The sequence below is a fragment of the Echiichthys vipera genome (assembly GCF_963691815.1).
Source record: "Echiichthys vipera genome assembly, chromosome: 14".
Classification (NCBI taxonomy): Eukaryota; Metazoa; Chordata; class Actinopteri; order Perciformes; family Trachinidae; genus Echiichthys; species Echiichthys vipera.
In genome coordinates, this window is record NC_139839.1 from 12,766,161 (window position 1) to 12,787,008 (window position 20,848).

At 36.9% G+C, this 20,848-nt stretch overlaps 3 protein-coding genes across 3 annotated transcripts; all 3 read right to left on the reverse strand.

Moving 5' to 3' along the window:
* Positions 1-3,417: 3,417 nt before the first annotated feature.
* Positions 3,418-4,389, reverse strand: LOC310956892 (olfactory receptor 1-like; the record flags this gene model as incomplete). Its single annotated transcript, XM_083927267.1, has 1 exon — positions 3,418-4,389. The coding sequence occupies one exon, from the start codon at positions 4,387-4,389 to the stop codon at positions 3,418-3,420; it is 972 nt and encodes a 323-aa protein (XP_083783393.1).
* Positions 4,390-8,465: 4,076 nt separating this feature from the next.
* Positions 8,466-9,440, reverse strand: LOC310956893 (olfactory receptor 1-like; the record flags this gene model as incomplete). The annotated part of the gene is made up of 1 exon (XM_083927268.1): positions 8,466-9,440. The coding sequence occupies one exon, from the start codon at positions 9,438-9,440 to the stop codon at positions 8,466-8,468; it is 975 nt and encodes a 324-aa protein (XP_083783394.1).
* Positions 9,441-12,875: 3,435 nt separating this feature from the next.
* On the reverse strand, positions 12,876-18,066 carry LOC310956894 (olfactory receptor 1500-like; the record flags this gene model as incomplete). The annotated part of the gene is made up of 3 exons (XM_083927269.1): positions 12,876-12,883; positions 14,271-14,535; positions 17,713-18,066. 3 exons carry the CDS (start codon positions 18,064-18,066, stop codon positions 12,876-12,878), a joined length of 627 nt encoding a protein of 208 aa, XP_083783395.1.
* Positions 18,067-20,848: the final 2,782 nt, after the last annotated feature.

Consider the following 20,848-nt stretch of genomic DNA (forward strand, 5'->3'; position numbering starts at 1 on the left):
TAGAAACTCTGAAACATAATGGTGTCAATAAGCTGTGAGTAGCCTCTCTACATCCCGTAATGCTAGATTTCAAGTTCTAGTCACATATGCAAAAAGGAGCCTGACAAGGTAGCATCTTGAGTTTAACCATTGAATGGAAGTTAGTGAGTGAAAGACCTTCTGCAGAAAAAAAAGTTTTAAATTTAGTAAAACCAGAGTGCTAGCACTGGTCAGAAAATTGAATTTGGTCACATAATGCCATTTCAAAGCTTTAATAACTTGCCCTCTAACTTTCTATGGTTTTAGTTTGTTCATATTACTGAAAAAATCGCCTGAATTTAAAAATAGCTTTCACAGCAGGCCAAACCTAGAAATATATACTAATTTAGTCCCCAAACAACTGTTTGTTTGTTTGTGTCTCCAGTTTTGACAATCTACTGTATGGTAAACCAAAGTTTTATAGAAAATAAACATTAAATGTCTTACATACTTTAATACATAGAGCTGTACTTTTATAAGCTTTGCAAAATAAGATACAGTATAACAATACATTATACAATACTCTTAAAATGGTACTTTAAGCTAATGGAGGAGTGTCCTCTAGTGGGTCGATGTGCAAGCTGCACCCTGAATGACACTCATTTATTTATTAATCTGTGTCACTACTATGGCTGTTCCTAAAACAGTATTATCACATGTGCTTACTTGTGAATATCAAACAGTCAGACAGATTTTATTTTATTCGACTTTAATGGTAAACTTAGTCTATATTAAGCACAAGTGTGTAAGTCCAACATCCCAATTTAGAGAGTTACATCTTCAGCTCCTGTCCTGCATCAGTAAACCTCACATTCACATATTCACACATGTTGTTTTCTGTATTTGAAACCACCATATACCCTGAAACCTTTGAGATTGCACTGATTTGTGATCAGCTCTTTTTTCTTTACCTAAAAAGGCAGGAGCTAAGCACTCTTACATGGGATGAGAGAAAATGTGAGTTCTTGATCACTATACAGATTACAGCTACTACGAAAGCATTACTCCAGGTTTATATTATCTTCATACTTGAAAATGTATGCGACCAAAGTGATCTTGTTCTCTGCTTTAGATAAAGAAGTTGCCATTCTACAGCCCTTTTAATACAAAACAATCCTAATGTTTAGCTTGGTAGCTTTTACAGTAGGCCCCTAAATTTGAATATATAGACAGGAAAGACACAGCACACCACCCTGCCTCTATTTTGCTTTATGTATTTCAACTGTAATCCACTAATCCAGTAACAGAAAAGTACAAACCACTAGATGGTGCAAGCCAACCAAAATTGTAGACTCCCCCTGTGTCTTGTTTGCCTCTTTTTGTCAATACTGTTTACATCATATCAACTATCAGTCATTATTTTACCAAGCTTGAACTTTGCAATATGCACAAATGGATGTGGTTACTTTTTCTGACCTTATAAGTGGATTTCAATAGAGGTGAATGTAAGATAAAAGTGCAGTGTGACTGCCCCCTTAACAAAATCGCTTTGCCTCCACAGAGTGATATACAAACACACTAGACATAATAAGTGGAGTCAGAAAAAAGGAAAAGATAAAAAAGGAAGATTAAAGTGCCACAAAAGCAGAGCTGTACAATAAAGATGCCTGTCAGATAGTGCATGAGACAGTATGGGTGGCTGACATGACTCCTGTTGTCGGCTCAGTTGGAATTCAGCCGACATAATTTAATGACTAAAAATGATGCAGCCTAAAATCTGATATGCTTGTGCATATAGTACTTCAATCAATGTGGCTTCAGAGTTATATGATGCTGTTTATTGTACTGGATAAGTGAAGGTTGTCAAGTATTAATATTATTGTAAAAATTGAATGGTTTATTGAATCATTTACTGTGATATAAATTGATTTAGCAGTACGTTTTAAGAGTGCACTGACAATCTGCTTCTTAGTTCCACTTATTTCCCCTCAGCCCCCGTCTCTGTTTCCTTATCCCTAACCATAGCCGGTTCTCAATACCAAGTATTCTAAGTTCAGACTTGTGGGCTTAGAAGTTCAGACTTGGCAAGTTTGACTCGGGAGTCCACACTCAGGAGGACATGAGGATGCAGTACAGCCATTAATGTGATATGCATTCTGGGATACCTGGCTGTCCAAAGACCACACAAGTCACCTCCAATGCATCCTCGACAAAATGGGCGGAGCAAGTCACATCCAGGCATTTGGACTGTATTTGGCGAGATGCGGTATATTGTATTGGAACAGTACTTGGGCTGCGACTGATGATGTTTCACAAGTCCACCAGAACACAAGTACAGGCAAGAACGCAGGCTCATGTTTGTCCTTTAATATCCTTATATCTCCAATTCTTCATCCGCCCACCAGATGTCCCCAGACTTTCCCATCTTCGATCACCTGTGCTTCCCTCCCCAGTCACACACCTGTTCCCCGTTCCCTGAACATCTAAACCAGCAGTGTTCAAACATGTCATTGTCACCAGCTTCTGGCTGGCTCATTGATGTTTTATGCTGGTAGCTGTTTCTGCCTCACCTGCTTGTTTTCTTGTTTTTAGCCTGTTTTTCACTTTTTAAGTGTCTTCACTGGATCCGTCTCCCTTTGAATCTGCATCTGGGTCCTGCTCGTTTACACTGTTTCTGTCAGCCATGACACATACACACCAATACCCCTCTACACACAACATTTCAGAAACTTATATATACTTTAATAAATAGTCATTCATTTTCCTCATTAATAATTTCCCAATTATTTTCTAGAATTAGCCAATAAATCCTTAAACTGTCAGGAAATAGCATTAAATGCAAATGCAGCCTATGAATATACATTTTGGGGATTTTATTCAAACAACATTCCAAAAAATAATTATGTTTATCATCATGAATGAAAAGAAAAACAGTAAATCCTCAAAACTGACAAGCTGACACTATATAATATTTGGCATTTTTGGTTGAAAAATAACTGAATCAATGAAATAGTTGCTGGTTATTCTTCTGTCTATGGAGTAGTTGATCAATCGACTATATAGACTGACTCAAAATCAAAATAATACTCAACACTGGGATATTGTTTGTAAACTAACCAACCTACTAACACATTATGAAATTGTGTGTAATTTAAAAACTGATGTAAACGAAATGATGTACTGCCTTTTTCCCAAAAATGATCTTAAGCAGTGTACAGTCACAACAACAATTAATAAGATACTGAAATGTTGGATTTGATTTGATGGGATGTAATTATACAGTAATATATATTGCATGCCTTTTATCTCATATTAAGCACAATAGTAAATGACAAATAACCACATAATAACCATTTCTAAAAGTACAACTAGAGTGCTTAAAAGTCAGCAGTCAAAATAATTATTTGACACAATTATGCTTTTGTAACACTCAGTGCGTCATTATATCCATGATAGAGTTCACAATTTTCTATGTGTGATCCTTTTTCTTTTGAAAATCTTCTTGATAGAGTTCAGCACTTCTTCTGTCTGTAAAGAGTATATAATAGGGTTGAGCAAAGCTGGAATGGTGTGTGTCAAAGTGGAGTTTATTATCCTAAGATTAGGATGGATGTACGAGGTCACTGATGTTAAATTGGTGCCCAGAATCGGTAGATAGAAAATAGCCACAATAATCAGGTGAGAAGTACAAGTTTTGGACGCTTTGAGTCGTTCTGCTCCTGATGCAATCCTGCTCAGAGCTAAGGAAATGCAAACATATGTCAATGCTATTAATACAAGAGGAATACAGATGGCTACTATAAAGGCAACATATGCCATTATGACATTAAATGATGCATAGTGACAGGCTAGAGCATATACTGGTGCATGGTCACAGAAAAAGCTCTTTACCACCAAAGACTGGCAGAAGGAGAGGCGATCAATAAGCCCAACAAGAAACGCTACCAGACTCACTAAAAAAACCCAAACAAACAGCAGCATTGCAGCAACAGCTTGTTTTGTCACAACACTGTGGTACCTTAAAGGGAAGCAAATTGCTATAAATCTGTCATATGCCATTGTGACAAGTGTCCATGACTGCATAGCTGCAAAGAACAAAACAAAGAACATATAACTTAAGCAGGCTTCATAGACAATATATCTCCTATCAAATAAAAATGTGTCTAATACCTTTGGGATGAGAGCCGTGCTACCACATAAATCTGTCAAAGCCAGGTTAAACACAATCATGTATTTAGGAGTATGAAGAGTCTTGATCATGTAAATAATGGAGAGAAGAATGCTATTCCCAAGAACAGTCAAGATGTAGACAAAACACAGGAAGACATAGTAATACTTAACCTGAGGGATGTTGGAAAACCCACTGAGATAAAATGCAGGACGAACAAATGTGCCATTAAATATGTTAGCAGCTTTGTCTTCTGAGGCCATTATGAATATCTGTTTCCCTACCTGTAAAAGATAGAAAACAATATCATATATATAAAAGAATAACACAATAGAAAGGAATTGTTGTCGTAGTGTGCAGTGCGCTAAAGTGAGCTGTACTGTGAGAGAGCTGACATTTATACCTCAGAAATGCTGGTGGCTGTATCACATGGCCATTCAATGTGTAACTGCATCATAGTTTATGTCATTCATTTGCTGATGCAATTCAATTAGTAAGTCACCAGGTATGACACCGCGGCTCGTGCCCGTGTCTGCACACATTCTGTTAAACCACAGCAAACTTTTCCCTCGCATTTCATTAATTCTTTCAATCATTCAATCGCGATAAAAATGTTGATCAAACCTAAAAGTTTAAGGTTTGTATATAATGTGTGTGTTGAGAAAATATGTGATTGTTGCATTGTGTTGTCTTATTAATGTGTTAAAATAACTTTTCTTACCGCTGTATGAGCTGTTCTCTTCCTGCTGCTTCTAGGAAGCATGCGCCCATCCTGGGATAGCTTTATGGTTTGGGTGCATTCAGTAATGACGCGTCCTCTCTAAATCAAAACATATATTAAAGCTGCAGTTGGCAAGTCTGGCAGATCGAGTTGACTCAAATTTCAAATGTTTACAACTCTCACATGCCTCCCCCACCACCACCGAGCTCCTCCGCTCCCTCCCATCGAGTGCTCATCAGTGTGTGTGCACCATGATTCCTGTGAATGCGTCCGTCTATTCTCTCATCGATAAATGGCATGGAGTACACACGACACAGTGGTGAGCTGGCTAACTTACTCATAGATAGCAATTGCTTCATCATTAAGCATATGCGTAGCTTGAGGCACATGCATGTCATATTGTAACATGTGCAAGGGGAATTTGTGGCGTGTGTACGAACTGCCTAACAGTCAGCTCTCACACAGCCCTGCACTGAGTGGAGAGGATGATATGGGCGCTGGGAGCTGATTGGGAGACAGTGGAGGTATTGCATGTTGCTGAAGGAGGTTCACATAAACATTTGCACTCACCCTACCATGTAGCTGTACAAGAGGCCCAAATTGTGCTGCAGAAAACACCCCCTAAACCATGGCATGGCAAGTTCAGTTTATTTGGGTCTGAGCTGAAACATAATGTCCGGCGTCGGACTGGGTAAAGACTGAGCCCAAAGTGCCTGAAGAAGTCAGTTAAATTTGGAAGAGTCAGAGTTCAGATCTAAACCTCATAGAGAATCACAGGAAAATCCTTGGCAACAAATTAATGGCTAAGAAACCCACTAAAGTTACTGAACTGTGGAAGAGACTGAAGAAGAATGGACCAAGATCAAACCAGAGCAGTGTGAGAAACTAGTGATGTCCTGTGGGCGCAGATGTGCTGAAATCATTCAAAGCAAGGGCCTCTACACTTCCTATTCATTTTGTAATCCTATAGCCCTAAAAAACATTGTTTAATTATTCTCTTCTGACACAATGGTTACTGTTCTCTAATTTTGCTCACTGCTTTTTTCACAAAATGAGGGTATTTGTTGATGTGCCTTGGTAATAAAAAAAAACATGCTAGCACAGCAGTGGTATAGCCACAGTGGATATTCTATCAAATTCTGCACAATAAAAAAATATATATTTCAGAATACATCAAGTATTAATACGTTGTGCTCTAATTTTGATCTCCAGTGTATTATGGTTTATTTGATTATAATAGTCTGAGTTTAATTTGTAGCAGAAACCTGTTGCAAGATGATATGAATTTACTTTGTATTATAACCAGTCTATTATGCTGTTTCTGTGTTATCACCGCACTACCTTATAAATCAGGTGTTCAAACCAAAAAAATTATATACTGGATTATAACCTACAATGTTTAATCTAATGAAAAGGGTACTGAAGTTTTTTTTTTTTTTACACAGATGACGTCCTCTAATGTCTTGTTTCGTCCACAACTCACAGATATTCAGTTTACTGTCATAGAGAAGGAAATAAATCAGAAAATATTCACATTTAAGAAGCTGGAATCAGAGGATTTGGACTTTTTCTTCCTAAAAAATTATACAAACTGATAAATCAGTTATCAGAAAAGTTGGCGATTGATTTGATAGTCGACCACTGATCAATTAATCGACTGATCATTGCAGCTCGATTCAAAAGTGCCTTTATAGGCTATCTCAAAACAGAAAGTCTCAGAATGTACGCAACTGAAATTATCTTGTTTTGGACACCAGATACGGACGTGGCAGGATGTTACTTTTGTACAAATTTGAATATATATGCAGGATAATACAGCTTTCAAGGTTAGCTATATGGCTTCTAATGTTGAAATAATGAAAGTAGCACGCCATTCTGCTTCTGTTTTGGTTTATATATTTCAACCATAATCCACTAATCCAGTAACATAAAAGTACAAACCACTAGATGGTGCAAGCCTATCTGAACTGTAGACTCTCCCTGTGTTTTTTGATTGCCTCTTTCTGTCAATACTGTTGACATCATATCAGCCAGCAGTACTTATTATACCAAGCTTTAACTTTGCAATAACAATAACTCTGCATATAAGGATGTGGATACTTTTTCTGAATTTCTGAGGGGATTTTAATGGAAGTGTATGTGACATTAAAGTGCTTCAAAGACTAGACACAGTAAGAAAAGGATAAAAAGCTAAGAAAAACTGATCCTACACAGGGCAATTAAAGTGTCACAAAAGAGCTGTGCCATAAAGAAATACATCAGATATCATGGGTTCATTTAAAGACATAGATGTTTAATAATTGATAGAAACACTGATGAAAAGTGTCCAATGAGACTTCGGAGTTACTTAATAGTGTTTATTGTCCTGGATAGATAAGGGTGATGTTTGGTGAGTGTCAGTATTATTAAATGTTATGTGTGATTGAAATTTTTTAATGCAATTTAAGTTGACAATTTTCAAGCTCCAAAGGCTGCAAAATGTTGTTGTTTAAAAATGAAATTAAAAAAAGGGCTTCCCGTGCACACACACCACCCTACAATCCAACATATGCGAATGAGAGGAGCAGATGAAGCAAAACAACTTGTAAAATGTCATGCCAGGCATAATCTTTACTGCTAAAAGCAGTACCATATGAAAATTGCCAAGGCAAAGGCTGGGTTTAAGTACAATTCACATATTAACATATCACATTGTTGTAAGAGTAGCATTGTTCCTTTAGGGAATAGCTCCACTTGTAGTGCGTGCACAGGGAATATGTATAACAGTGACATTGAATGTGTTTGATTTCTGGCAGTTCTACAGCACAAATAAACACACCCATACCCCTGCACAATCCTGCAGGCAGGTGCTGCATAACTGGAGTTTGGTCAAACAAGAGCAGAAGAGATCAGCCCTATTATCTTCCTATATTGTTCAGCTGTAGTATTGACATGCAAAAAAATATCACAGTGAACCCTTTGTGTTGCACATCTACACACCACAGAAATTTGGATATAATATAATACAAAAAAAAGTATATATTTTTATCATTGATTCATTTGCTATTTTCCTCGATTGAGTCATCAAATTACAGGCAATAATACAAATCCACAAAAACAGCCTATGGGGATGCATTCAATGTTTTTGTTTTATTTAAACAACATTACAAAACCCAAATATTAGCTTTATTATCATATGTGAAAAGAAAGATAAACATTAACTCCCCACAATTAAGAAGCTGTAACTAGATGAATGCCAATTAATCGACTTATCTTTGTAACTCAGTCATCAAAATCAAGATAAGACTTAATGTGAACTAACAAAATGTCTCTGTATGAGAGATCCAACCTACTAACACATAATGAAATTGTGTGTAATTTTAAAACTCATGTAAACAAAACTTTGTACTGTGTTTGGTCCCAAATAATTGTTATTTTAAGCAGTGTACAGTCACAACAACGGAAATATTGAAATATAATGCATGCCTTATATCTGGTTTTAAGCACAGCATAGTAAATGACAAATTACCACATAATAACCATTTCTTAAAGTACAACTAGAGTTCTTAAAAGTCAGTAGTAACACAATTATGCTTTTGTAACACTCCTCAGCGTGTCATCATAGCCATGATAAAGAGTTCACCATTTTCTATTTGTGATCCTTTTTCTTTTGAAAATCTTCTTGATAGAGTTCAGCACTTCTTCTGTCTTTAAAGAGTATATAATAGGGTTGAGCAAAGCTGGTATGGTGTGTGTCAAAGTGGAGTTTATTATCCTAAGATTAGGATGGATGTACGAGGTCACTGATGCTACATTGGTGCCCACAATTGGTACATAGAAAATAGCCACAATAATCAGGTGAGAAGTACAAGTTTTGGATGCTTTGAGTCGTTCTGCTCCTGATGCAATCCTGCTCAGAGCTAGGGAAATGCAAACATATGTCAATGCTATTAATACAAGAGGAATACAGATGGCTACTATGAAAGCAACATATGCCATTATGTTATTCAAAGACGTGTCATTACAGGCCAGACGATATACTGGTGCATGGTCACAGAAAAAGCTCTTTACCACCAAAGACTGACAGAAGGAGAGGCGATCAATAAGCCCAACAATAAACGCTACAAGACTCACTAAAAAAACCCAAACAAACAGCAGCATTGCAGCAACAGCTTGTTTTGTCACAACACTGTGGTACCTTAAAGGGAAGCAAATTGCTATAAATCTGTCATATGCCATTGTGACAAGTGTCCATGACTGCATAGATGCAAAGAACAAAACAAAGAACATATAACTTAAGCAGGCTTCATAGACAATATATCTCCTATCAAATAAAAATGTGTCTAATACCTTTGGGATGAGAGCCGTGCTACCACAAAGATCTGTCAAAGCCAGGTTAAACACAATCATGTATTTAGGAGTATGAAGAGTCTTGATCATGTAAATAATGGAGAGAAGAATGCTATTCCCAAGAACAGTCAAGATATAGACAAAACACAGGAAGACATAGTAATACTTAACCTGAGGCATGTTGGAAAACCCACTGAGATAAAACGCTGCAGGACGAACAAATGTGCCATTAAATATGTTAGCAGCTTTGTCTTCTGAGGCCATTATGAATATCTGTTTCCCTACCTGTAAAAGATAGAAAACAATATCATATATATGAAAAAGAATAACACAATAGAAAGGAATTGTTGTTGTAGTGTGCAGTGCGCTAAAGTGAGCTCTACTGTGAGAGAGCTGAAATTTATACCTCAGAAATGCTGGTGGCTGTATCACATGGTCATTAAATGTGTAACTGCATCATGGCTTATGTCATTCATGTGCTGATGCATTTAAATCAGTTATTCACCAGCATAATGAATTATCCATATATCTATAATTCAAATGAAGCAAGATACAGTTACACAATTTGCAAAACTTAACCAGCGTGATTAGGTACTGAAAGGAAAAACATAAATACACCAGAAAGTCTAGGTAAGGTAAAGGTTAAATCCTATGCTGATTCAAAAGTAGGGCTGTAACTAAAGATTATTTAGAATTTTTTCCTTCAACTGTAATCCACTAATCCAGTAACATAAAAGTACAAACCACTAGATGGTGCAACCCTAACAGAACTGTACTGAACATAGACTCCCCCTGTTGTTTTGATTGCCTCTTTCTGTCAATACTGTTTACAATATATCAGTCATTAATATACCAAGCTTTAACTTTACAATAACTTTGCACAAAAGGATGTTGTTATTTTTTCTGACCTTCAAAGTAGATTTTAATGGAAGTGAATGTACGATTAAAGTCCAGTGCGACTACATTAAATTCTAGACACAATAAGTAAAGGATAAAAACCTAAGAAAAACTGAACATGTGCAGAGAAATAAAGTGCCACAAAAGCAGAGCTGTGCAATAAAGAAACACATTAGATATTATTCAATTCAATTCAATTCAATTCAAAAAACTTTATTTGTCCCCGGGGGGCAATTCAGGGCACACAGAGCAGCAAATAACGACAGTGCAATTATACAAAAACATTTTAACCTAACACAAGAATAAAGTGTAAAAGAAGAGTAAGTGTCAGGACGTTAGTGTGTTAGTACAGGTAGAATAAGTGTCAGGATGTTAGTGTGTTAGTACAGGTAGTATAAGTGTCAGGATGTTAGTGTGTTAGTACAGGTAGAATAAGTGTCAGGATGTTAGTGTGTTAGTACAGGTAGAATAAGTGTCAGGATGTTAGTGTGTTAGTACAGGTAGAGTAAGTGTCAGGATGTTAGTGTGTTAGTACAGGTAGAATAAGTGTCAGGATGTTAGTGTGTTAGTACAGGTTAGATACGGAGAACATCGTCGGCGTGAGATGTAGAAAGACATGTGTGTATCAGATGTAAGCAGACATGTGAACGGGTGTATATGATGTAAACAATGTAAACATGCAGTAGACTGTTGAAACAGGTATAAACAGAACTGTAGTGCAGAGAAGATATAAGTGGACAGTGATCGGATTCAGATGAGGTCAGACATGATACATGTGTGTAATGAGCAGACGTAAACAGAACTATAGTGCAGTAATAGAGTATAAATATAATATATAACTATAAGCTAGATAATAAAGTGATAGTGATGCATGGCAGGAAAACAGCAGTCTGAGTATATGCTAGCTCTGTTGTGGGTTCATTAAAAGGGATAGATGTTTAATTATTGATCGAAACACTGATGGAAAGTGTCTTATGTGACTTCAGAGTTACTTTGTATAAGCGGGGTGTTGTTTGGTGAGACAAGCATGTACAGTTAAAGTGTAATTCCGGTGCAAAATCATCCCATGGTCTTTTCAGCACTTACATACATCAAATAAGCCATTGAGGCAGTTTTTTTCCGTGTAAGAACTAATAACAGGGAAATCTGGGTGAGTCGCTAACACCCAAACGTGGCTAACACTGATTAGCTCGGAGCAGTACGGTGAAGGTATTAAAACCACCACTAATACTGCTCAAAATAACACCAAACCTCTGCAGGAGCATGATAAGTATCCCTTCACATAAAACAAAGCACCAACAATGTAGTTAGTGAACCCAGAGTTTATTAAAAGAGTGACCTACTGGCCCCGGTACCAGCTCCTCTCATAGTAAAGTCCATTCAAGTCGATTACCAAATGCAATCCACAAGGAAGGAGCCCATTGATTATTAATTCCAGCAAAACATGTAAACTTTGTAGTTTGTGGCAGTTTGGTGAAATATAAGTTAATAATAGATGTAAAAGGTTAGGAAAAGTCCTAGACAGCAAATTTTCCTGTAGCACTGAAATGTCACGCGAAGGGGTAGGGGCGTGTGTTGCCGGAAGGGGCTACAGGTAGAGGTAGTATCAGACTTAGCATCAGTCTTGGTGTGTGGGCATTTTTTGGTGTGCCTGTGGGTACTGTGGGACCAGTGGCACCGAAGAAGAATGTTTATGCTGCCAAGAGAGTAACATTTTTCACCGTGGCGTGGAGGATTCCCCATTACCTCATCAACCGCACCGTACTGGACGCTTTTTTTCCATATCCCCAGAATAAAAAAAGACCTATCATAAATAAAACTGCAACTTAGCAGAGGAAAGAAAACTTTACCTTTAGGTTCTGAAATAAGCATTAAAGTTACGCTGCTGACTGCTTTTAGGGGCAGGAAAATACTTAACTCACGCCTTTGACCAGGTTTTTGTTGGTGCAATCACTTTCTACTGCTTTAAGCTAGCAATGCACGAACAATGTGTGGGACCACACCTAATTTCAAAACCAACACACCCATGGGTGCACAGATGGGAACAAAAGATTATTTTATCCAACGTGGGGAACGCTGGGAATAAAAATAGACCGAATTATTTTTCATATATTGATGTTCAGATGGGCACCATGGTTTGGGGCCCTTCTGTGTCCAAAGACATGGTGGTGTTAGGTTAATTGAACCGTACCCTGCCTCACACCAAATGTCATCTGGGATTAGCTCCAGTCCCGTAGACCCCGACTGGGACAAGCTCTAGAGGATGGATGGATATTAATGTTCACTGGGCCTGTTTTTCTGTAGTGCTTCTTCCAGCTCAACAAGCGAGAGAGAGAGAGAGAGAGAGAGAGAGAGAGAGAGAGAGAGAGAGAGAGAGAGAGAGAGAGAGAGAGAGAGAGAGAGAGAGACAGCTTCGGTGGCCGAGAAAGCTAGAGAGTGAATGAAAAGACGAGGCTGCACTGGCAAAATCAAAGCAGTGAATCAAGTCATCAAGTCAATTTTTATTAACTGTATTGTAACACCAAATCACAACAGAGGTTATCTCATGACACATATAGAGCAGGTCTCAACCTTACTCTTTAATTTACAGACAACCAACAGAGAAACAAAACATTATTTTCTGATTGTGTCAAGGTGGTTACGTTCTACAGCACAAATAAACACACCCATACCCCTGCACAACCCTGCAGGAAGGGGCTGCATAACTGGAGTTTGGTCGAACAAGAGCAGAAGACATCAGCCCTATTATTTTCCCATATTGTTCTGCTGTAGCACTGACATACACACACATATCACAGTGTGCTACACATCTACACACCAAATTTCAGAAATTTGGAAATACTATAATACAAAAAAAATCATTTTATCATTGATTCATTTTCAGATTATTTTTCTCGATTAAACCATAAAATGTCAGAAAATGGTAAAATCCACAATCCACAAAGCAGCCAATGGAGATGCATTCAATGTTTTTGTTTTATCCAAACAACATTACGAAACCCAAATATTCAGTTTATTATTATAGTTTTATTATAATTATTATTATTATTATTATTATTAAAACTAATCAATCAACTCATCACTGTAACTTAAACAAGACTCAAAACCGGGAGGTTAATATAAACTAACCAAATGTCTCTGTATGAGAGCTCCAACCTATTAACACATTAACACATAAATTGTGTGTATTTTGTGTGTTTATCTCCCAAATAATTTTGTGTGTTTATCTCCCAAATAATTGTTATTTTAAGTAGTGTACATTCACAACCATTCATAACACACTGAAATGATTTATTACTTTGTTAAGAACAATTTCATTGTACAGTGGGTTTTTTTATTCTATAACCCCTATAGAAATAATAAAAAGTTATATATATATATATATATATATATATATATATATATATATATATATATATACATGTGATTTTTCAGGTATTGAAATATTCTTTTATCTTTCTTCTACTATTACCTTTGAAAAATGTATACATGACAGAGAAAGTTTCCTGAATGATTATTAATATATTTTCCGAATAGAGAAGTATGTTTATAAACATTGTTATGAAAGCTTCTTCTTCGATGCAGCTTTTATCTCTCATACAGACACTACAGTCTTACCTCAGTGGGATTATACACTGTAAGAGTTTGTAGTAAGTATCTGGAAGTAAACTTCTACTTCTTGTTATGGCTTTGTTATGGTAACGTAGATATCATTTAATTCATACTCAGTTAAATAACATTTTCATGATGTTGGAAAAGATAATTCTACCATTCAGAATGGCCAATCTACTGCAAATAAACACCAAGCAAGATATTTTATAGCAAAGAATCGTCACATTATGGTTAATGCCTTTACTGCTATTTTGGATTTCCGTCTAATTTTTAATAACCTTTTCACAGATTCTTTGATTTCTTGTGTCTGCAGAACATAAATGATTGGGTTCAACATGGGAGGAAAGACAGAAGTCAGAGACAGGTTTATGATCCTAGCATTTGGATGTATTTTTTCCATTAGTGTAAAGGTAATTAACAGTGGTATGAAATATATTGCCACCAATGAGAGATGCGCTATACACGTTTTAAAGGCCTTGAGTCCTTCTTGAAGTGTGGCCACTTTAGCCAAAGTACAGCCAATATATAGGTAACTTAACAAGATGAAAGCGAATGGAAGCCAAAAAATAAGGACAGGGTACAAACAACTGAGGATGTAATTGGGGTAATGGTCATTGCAAGCAAGTCTGTATATTTGGCCATGGTCACAGAAATAGCTGTTAATAACCACAGACTTACAGAAGGAAAGTCTGGTAATAAGGCCAACTGCAATAAGTACAGCAACGACAACAAAGACCCAGAAAGAAGCAATCAATGACAACATGAATCTGTGGGTCACCTTCACTTGATAGTGCAGTGGGAAGATGATGGCTATCAGTCTGTCATATGATAGTGCAACCAGATTAAATGACTGCATTGAAAGGCAGGAGTAGCAGAAAAAAAGGAAAGTCAAGCAGTCATTGTAGGGGATGGAGTTATGGTTAAACAGAAAGATGTCAAGAAGCTTCGGCACCAAAGCAGAGCTACCAAACAGGTCCACAAATACTAAATTAAAAACGGCAATATATTTTGGAGCTCTCAGATTATGATCCAAGTATATAACAGCCATCACAACTGTGTTTCCCAGCACTGAAACCACATACACAAAAAAGAGAAATACATAGTAATGTCTTATATTTGGGATGCCAGATAAACCAGTTATTATGAAGTATGCAGGGTGCACAAAAGTGATGTTTTTCCCAAGAGCTGAGTTGAATAACTCCATTAGAAAACTGTCTACAATGCGGTGATTTATGTTAAAAAAAAAACTGTTCTCTTCTGTGCTTCAGCATCAGCACTATGTTGGTGTATGCATATAGAGATGAGCTCCTCTCTCTCTTTCTGGTGACAGAGTGCTGTCAAGCTTTAACTGTTCTGACAGGAGTGGCTACTAAGAGAAGCAGTCCTCCTCTGCATTTCTGTCGAATAAGGTCATGTCTGTTCCCCTGTGTCTACTGTATGCAAGGTACTCATCAAACCCACTTCGATTCATCTGACTGACTCATCTGGGTGGAGTTATGGCCCTATAGCTACCACTGTGTTTTTTTCGGCCGTTTTTTTTGTATTTTTGTATTTTGAAACATTAGAGTATTGAAAGAATTTCTCATGTTGTAGATGTAATCATACTGTCTGCATGAGAACCTGAACCCTTTTAAATAGGGGTGCAAACTTGGAAAGATACATAATCGGCAGGGGGTATGGGGGTCCTCAGCAAGAAAAGGGGTAGATGAACTGTGTTTCTGTGTGTTTACCTTCTACTAGATTCCAAATAATAAAATCAACAGGGCTTATGTAAAATAGTAACAGAAATCTCGTTGATCCAGCTGTGTTGAGAACGTCCTAGCCCCGCCACGAACATCCCACCTCCACAGCCAAATCCTGTCTGATCCCTGAGTTAAGGTTAGGTGGTTCGGTTAGGTTAGCTAACGTTGACTCGTAAATCTGTTTGGCATTTCGGCAATAGTATAATCCACCCTTTAGCCAATTTAAAGTTTGGCAGGAGTCAGGGGGCCGGAGCAGGTTCATTCAACATACACTATCCTATCTCTATGTGTACAATGTATTGAAATGAGTATTATATGAGGTTTTTTTCCATAATCGCAAATAGGGGATGCTGATTTCAAACCAGCTCTGTGTCATGGCAGAGGGAAGCACACACAGCCCACACTGCCATGACACAGAGCTGGTTTAAAATAGTAAATTATGGCTTTAGGCTAAATGGCATGTTTCATATCTCTGTAAACAGTCAAGTCTCCTGAAGGGTTTGACAGAATGTGGTTCACATCCAAAGTACGCTGTGGAAAATGATCACCATCGTGTTCAACTAAAACGATTCAAAGAATGGTCCAAAAATGCGTGTTTTTTATTATTACACATCTTTGTCAATTGCTGAAAATAATTTCAAAAATCATTGATAAAGGGTGCTTGATTATGATTACCTGATTGCACGGACTGTATGATGATGTTTATTTTAAAAAAGATTTCTTTACTCAGATTTCAGTAAGAAGTGTACACTTTATAACAATTTATTTATTATTATATAGATATTCTTCCTGTATTTTCTTGCCCCCACCCCAAACACCCGCTTGTATTTTTCTCTGTGTGAGAAGAAACCAAACCAAGGGGAAAAAACTCCAAGTTTACAAACTCATCATCTGATCCGGAACCAGAGCAAACAAACTATAGGTGTGAAAACTTCCTTAGAGCCGCCCTACTGGGTCTCACAGGGTTCAGTACTTATTTTTGTTAGCAATATGACATCAAAACATCAGATTATAGTTTTATACATATAACGCAACAGCTTGTAAAAACTGCAACAAAAAGTTTTAGAAGGATCCCTTTATTACATCACATTGGGTTTATGCAGCCTAAATCTGACCTCAACCCTTGACGATAACCTCACTCTGGATAGAAATGTTAAAACATCTGGGCAGATTTGCATTGTACATTTTATTTTTAATTCACGCATTCAGCTCCATAGAAAGCAATATAACATTTGATTACAGTACAGTTTTTTGTTTAATCGTTGAATTTGAAACTATACAAACATGATTATTATTTATATGTTTCAGAAATATTCATGGGAAAATATGAAAATGAAAACAATATAAATATTCTTAATAATATACAGTAGACTCCATCAAATAAACATCTAGAAAGACACAAACTTTAATCATAAGACTTTGCTTCCAGTCTATCTTTGCATCACACAAGCACATACTGTAAGCACAAATCAAACCAATTAGCCAGGGAACTATTGTAGGTGTGTTGTACACACTTCATACCATGCGGGTATAATGGTATTGTACAATCTTTAAAATGGTTATTTTATAGTATTTCAAGCTCAATTACAATGTATTTTTTATTATTAACTGATTTTTAATCAGTATATATCCTACACGCAAAACACAATTCAGACACAAATTGAAATTTTATGATTACTTTCTTCACTGTAATTTCACCTGATTTTTAATATTTTTTTCACTGATACTTTGATTTCGTGTGTCTGCAGAACATAAATGATTGGGTTCAACATGGGAGGAATGACAGAGGTCAGAGACAGGTTTATAATCCTGGCATTTTGATGTATTTTTGAGCTCATAGTAAAAGTGATTAATACTGGGATGAAATAGATTGCCACTGCCGAAAGATGAGCTGTGCAGGTTTTAAAGGCCTTCACTCTTTCCTTAACTGTAGCTACTTTAGACAATGTATAGCCAATATAAAAATAACTCAACAAGATAAATACCATTGGAAGCCAAAGAATAAGGAATATTAACAAATGACTAACGATATAGTTGGGAGTTGTGTCATTGCAAGCCAGTCTGTATATTTGGCCATGGTCACAGAAATAGCTGTTAATAACCACAGACTTGCAGAAAGAAAGTCTTGTGAGAAGGCCAACTGCAATAAGTAGAACAGTAATAACAAAGACCCAGAATGAGGCAATCAATGACAGCATGAACCTGTGGGTCACCTTCACTTGATAGTGCAGTGGAAAGATGATGGCTATCAGTCTGTCATAGCAGAGTGCAACCAGATTAAGAGTCTGCATTGAAAGGCAGGTGTAGCAGAAAAAAAGGAATGCCAAGCAGTCATTATAGGAGATGTATCGATGGTTAAACAGAAAGATGTCAACAACCTTCGGCAGCAGAGCAGAGCTACCAAACAGGTCCACAAATGCTAAATTAAAAACTGCAACATATTTTGGAGTTCTCAGATTATGATCCAAGTATATAACAGCCATCACAACTGTGTTTCCCAGCACTGAAACAACATAAACAACAAAGAGAAAGACATAGTAAAACTTGATATTAGGTATGCCAATAAACCCGCGTATCATGAAGGATGCAGGACGCACAAAAGTGATGTTTTTTCCAAGAGCTGAGTTGAAAAAGTCCATCGTAAAATTGTTCTCGAACTGTCCGAAGCACTTTTTGATGTTGAGAACAGTACTGCAAGTCGGCACTGTGTTCTGTTATGTAGACAGCTCTCTATCACGCTTTCTGTCTGATGGTGAAGCTCTGACAAGCTTTACCTGTATTGCAGTCCTCCTCTGTGTTCACGTCAAATAAAGTCATTGACTGATCCCCTGAGTCTATTATACGTAAGCATCAGAAAAAAAATTTCAATCCAATGAACTTATTGCATTTATTAAATCTTCTTGCGTGATTTTACAAATACTATGTAGTTTTTTTTGTCTTCTCCAAAACTTAAACAATCACATCATATTTATCAAATATACAACTCAAACAACTACCCAGTTTCTCATCTGTACAACCCAAATACCGTGTTAGTCTTTTATAACTTTCGCATTCCTCCTACCAACCTTCCTAATTCCCATTCCTTTTAAAAAATACTTTTTCAGCACTTTTTCTTTTAAAATTGATTTATATTGGGACATTGCTGTTGCAAATTGAAATGCACATACTCTTCATTGTGGTAAGAACACTGTCTTAAATACATTTTACCTAACCCTTCTCTGTCTGAGAAATTGTGTAGGTAACCAGGTAGTAAATGGTAGATCCATGAACTTCAGAACATGTGACTATAAAAAAAATTATTGTTGTAAATCTTGCTCCAGATATCCAACATTGTTTACTATCCTTATGGCTCTGTTTCGTAATATGCATGATGCTTATAGGGTGCTTTTGGAGATGTTGCCCGTAACCTCCATACAGTAACTCATTATACATAAATACAAGTGAACATTACAGTGTACAATGCTTTATGATCCACAAACGGCAATGCTCCTTGACAGCTCTGCTCATACACATTTGCAATAATAATATGAGGTTCCAAGCAGATTTTGTGGTCTAATGTCATATATATTTCTATATAGACATTCGTAGCTTTAACATTATTATTTGTTTTACAATTTCTGAAAAAAATAATATTAATACGGCTCAGATTTAATGATAATGTATTTATGTCAAACCTCCTTTTTTTAATTACTCATTTTTGTTGCGATCACTTCCAAAAGCTACTGCAAATTCTCCCCAGATGAGAAAATATTGGTGCAAATGAAAACAAAATTTCAATATCATTGATACTCTGCAGAGTCATTTATATACAGAATAAACCATAAGCATATACCAGACCTATTACTGACCCCTGAGGGACTCCCAAAGTAATTCAAAACAGTAATCAAACATGTTGATTTATGCTCACCTAACAAACTTTTTGGTGGTAATTTTTTAATTCAAAACCAACCACCTCTTACTATACCTTTGCAATTTTTGCAGTTATTAGGGTCTGTGGTATGAAAGGCTTTTTAGATCCATAAATACTGACTGATGTCTGTATCAGAAACTCAGGAAGCTGGGCTGTGGCAGTGAGGTGTGGTTAAGGCTCAGCTGGTGATCAGACAGCCGGAAAGAATCAGGTAATGAGTCAATCAGTCAACTAAATAAGCATGTTTGTTACCTGAATCTTGTCTCTTGGCAGTAAATTGGGTCCAGTAATGGGGCCGGAGCGGAGACAGGCAGCACAGGCAAGACTAGCTTTGAACACTCAGTTGCAGAGCGACCAAACTCTCGAGAAACTGTCAAGTGCTGTCCTGTTGGACAGATGATCCATAGTTAGGGCCCTGACGAATCTTCTACAACCCTGTTCTGCCACGTGCAGCCCGCGAGGGCCCGGTGTTCTGCACCTTTGCGTGCAGAACACGCCCCCCCCCCCTCTTGCATTAGGTTTAATGCTCTATTTCGTACCATAGCTTTTGCGACCTGTCCATTCGCACAAGGTGAAACCAGTCTTTTCTGTTGCGTATTATTCATATTATATTCTTTGTACTGTATATATGTGTATATTTTGGTAGTTTGAAATCGAATAAACAAAAACCAAGCTGTGTCTTTGAATATTGAATTGTAATTGAAAAGAGTCTTGTAATGTAACTGAAAATAAGTGTTTTCAGTTCATTAGATTGATAAGAAAAATTGATGAAATGTTCTTTTAAAATTACAGCGACTGGCATCTCTGACTTTAACAGGTTTTAAACCCTTGCAGAAGTTTAATAAAATCCTGTACTATATCGGCATGGTGCCCTTTTTAACAAGGAAAAATTAATTAGCCTGATTAATAATTAATGAGATGATTAATTAATTAATTACTGCTTATTTGTGTAGTATCTCTCGTCCCAAACCATTATGTGGTGAAGATTTTGAGGGAATATAATGAAATAAAAATATTATGGGTGAAAGATTGATGCCTCACAAACAATTTCAACCCCGCAGCAGAAGATATAATCAGCAGTCTCAAGATTAGTGTCACCAAATCAGTATCCAAATGAATGTCTCTCCTTCTGTTCCTGAGTAATGGTGTTGCATAATGGACAGAAACATTATGAAGTTGACCTAGACCTTTTCTATATAAAACGTGATCATTTAATCCCATTAAACCATCATCTTGCAGCCAAATTATGACACTGCATTGTAAGTCTGTATGAAAATAACTTTGTTTTGCTGTTTTGTAGTTTAATTCTGATTGTTTGATTCTTGCAGTCCTCATGAGTAAGAAGTTCACAACTGAACTGTTCTTCGGTCCCTTGTTGAAAGCTGAACAACTCTACCTAATGAGGCTGTTAATGAGCTGTTTGTTGACACTGCTCCTGCAGGATGATGACACATCCAGAAAAACAGTTTGTCCCAAACTGCAGTGGAGGAAGAGGGGGGTGGGTTAGGTAA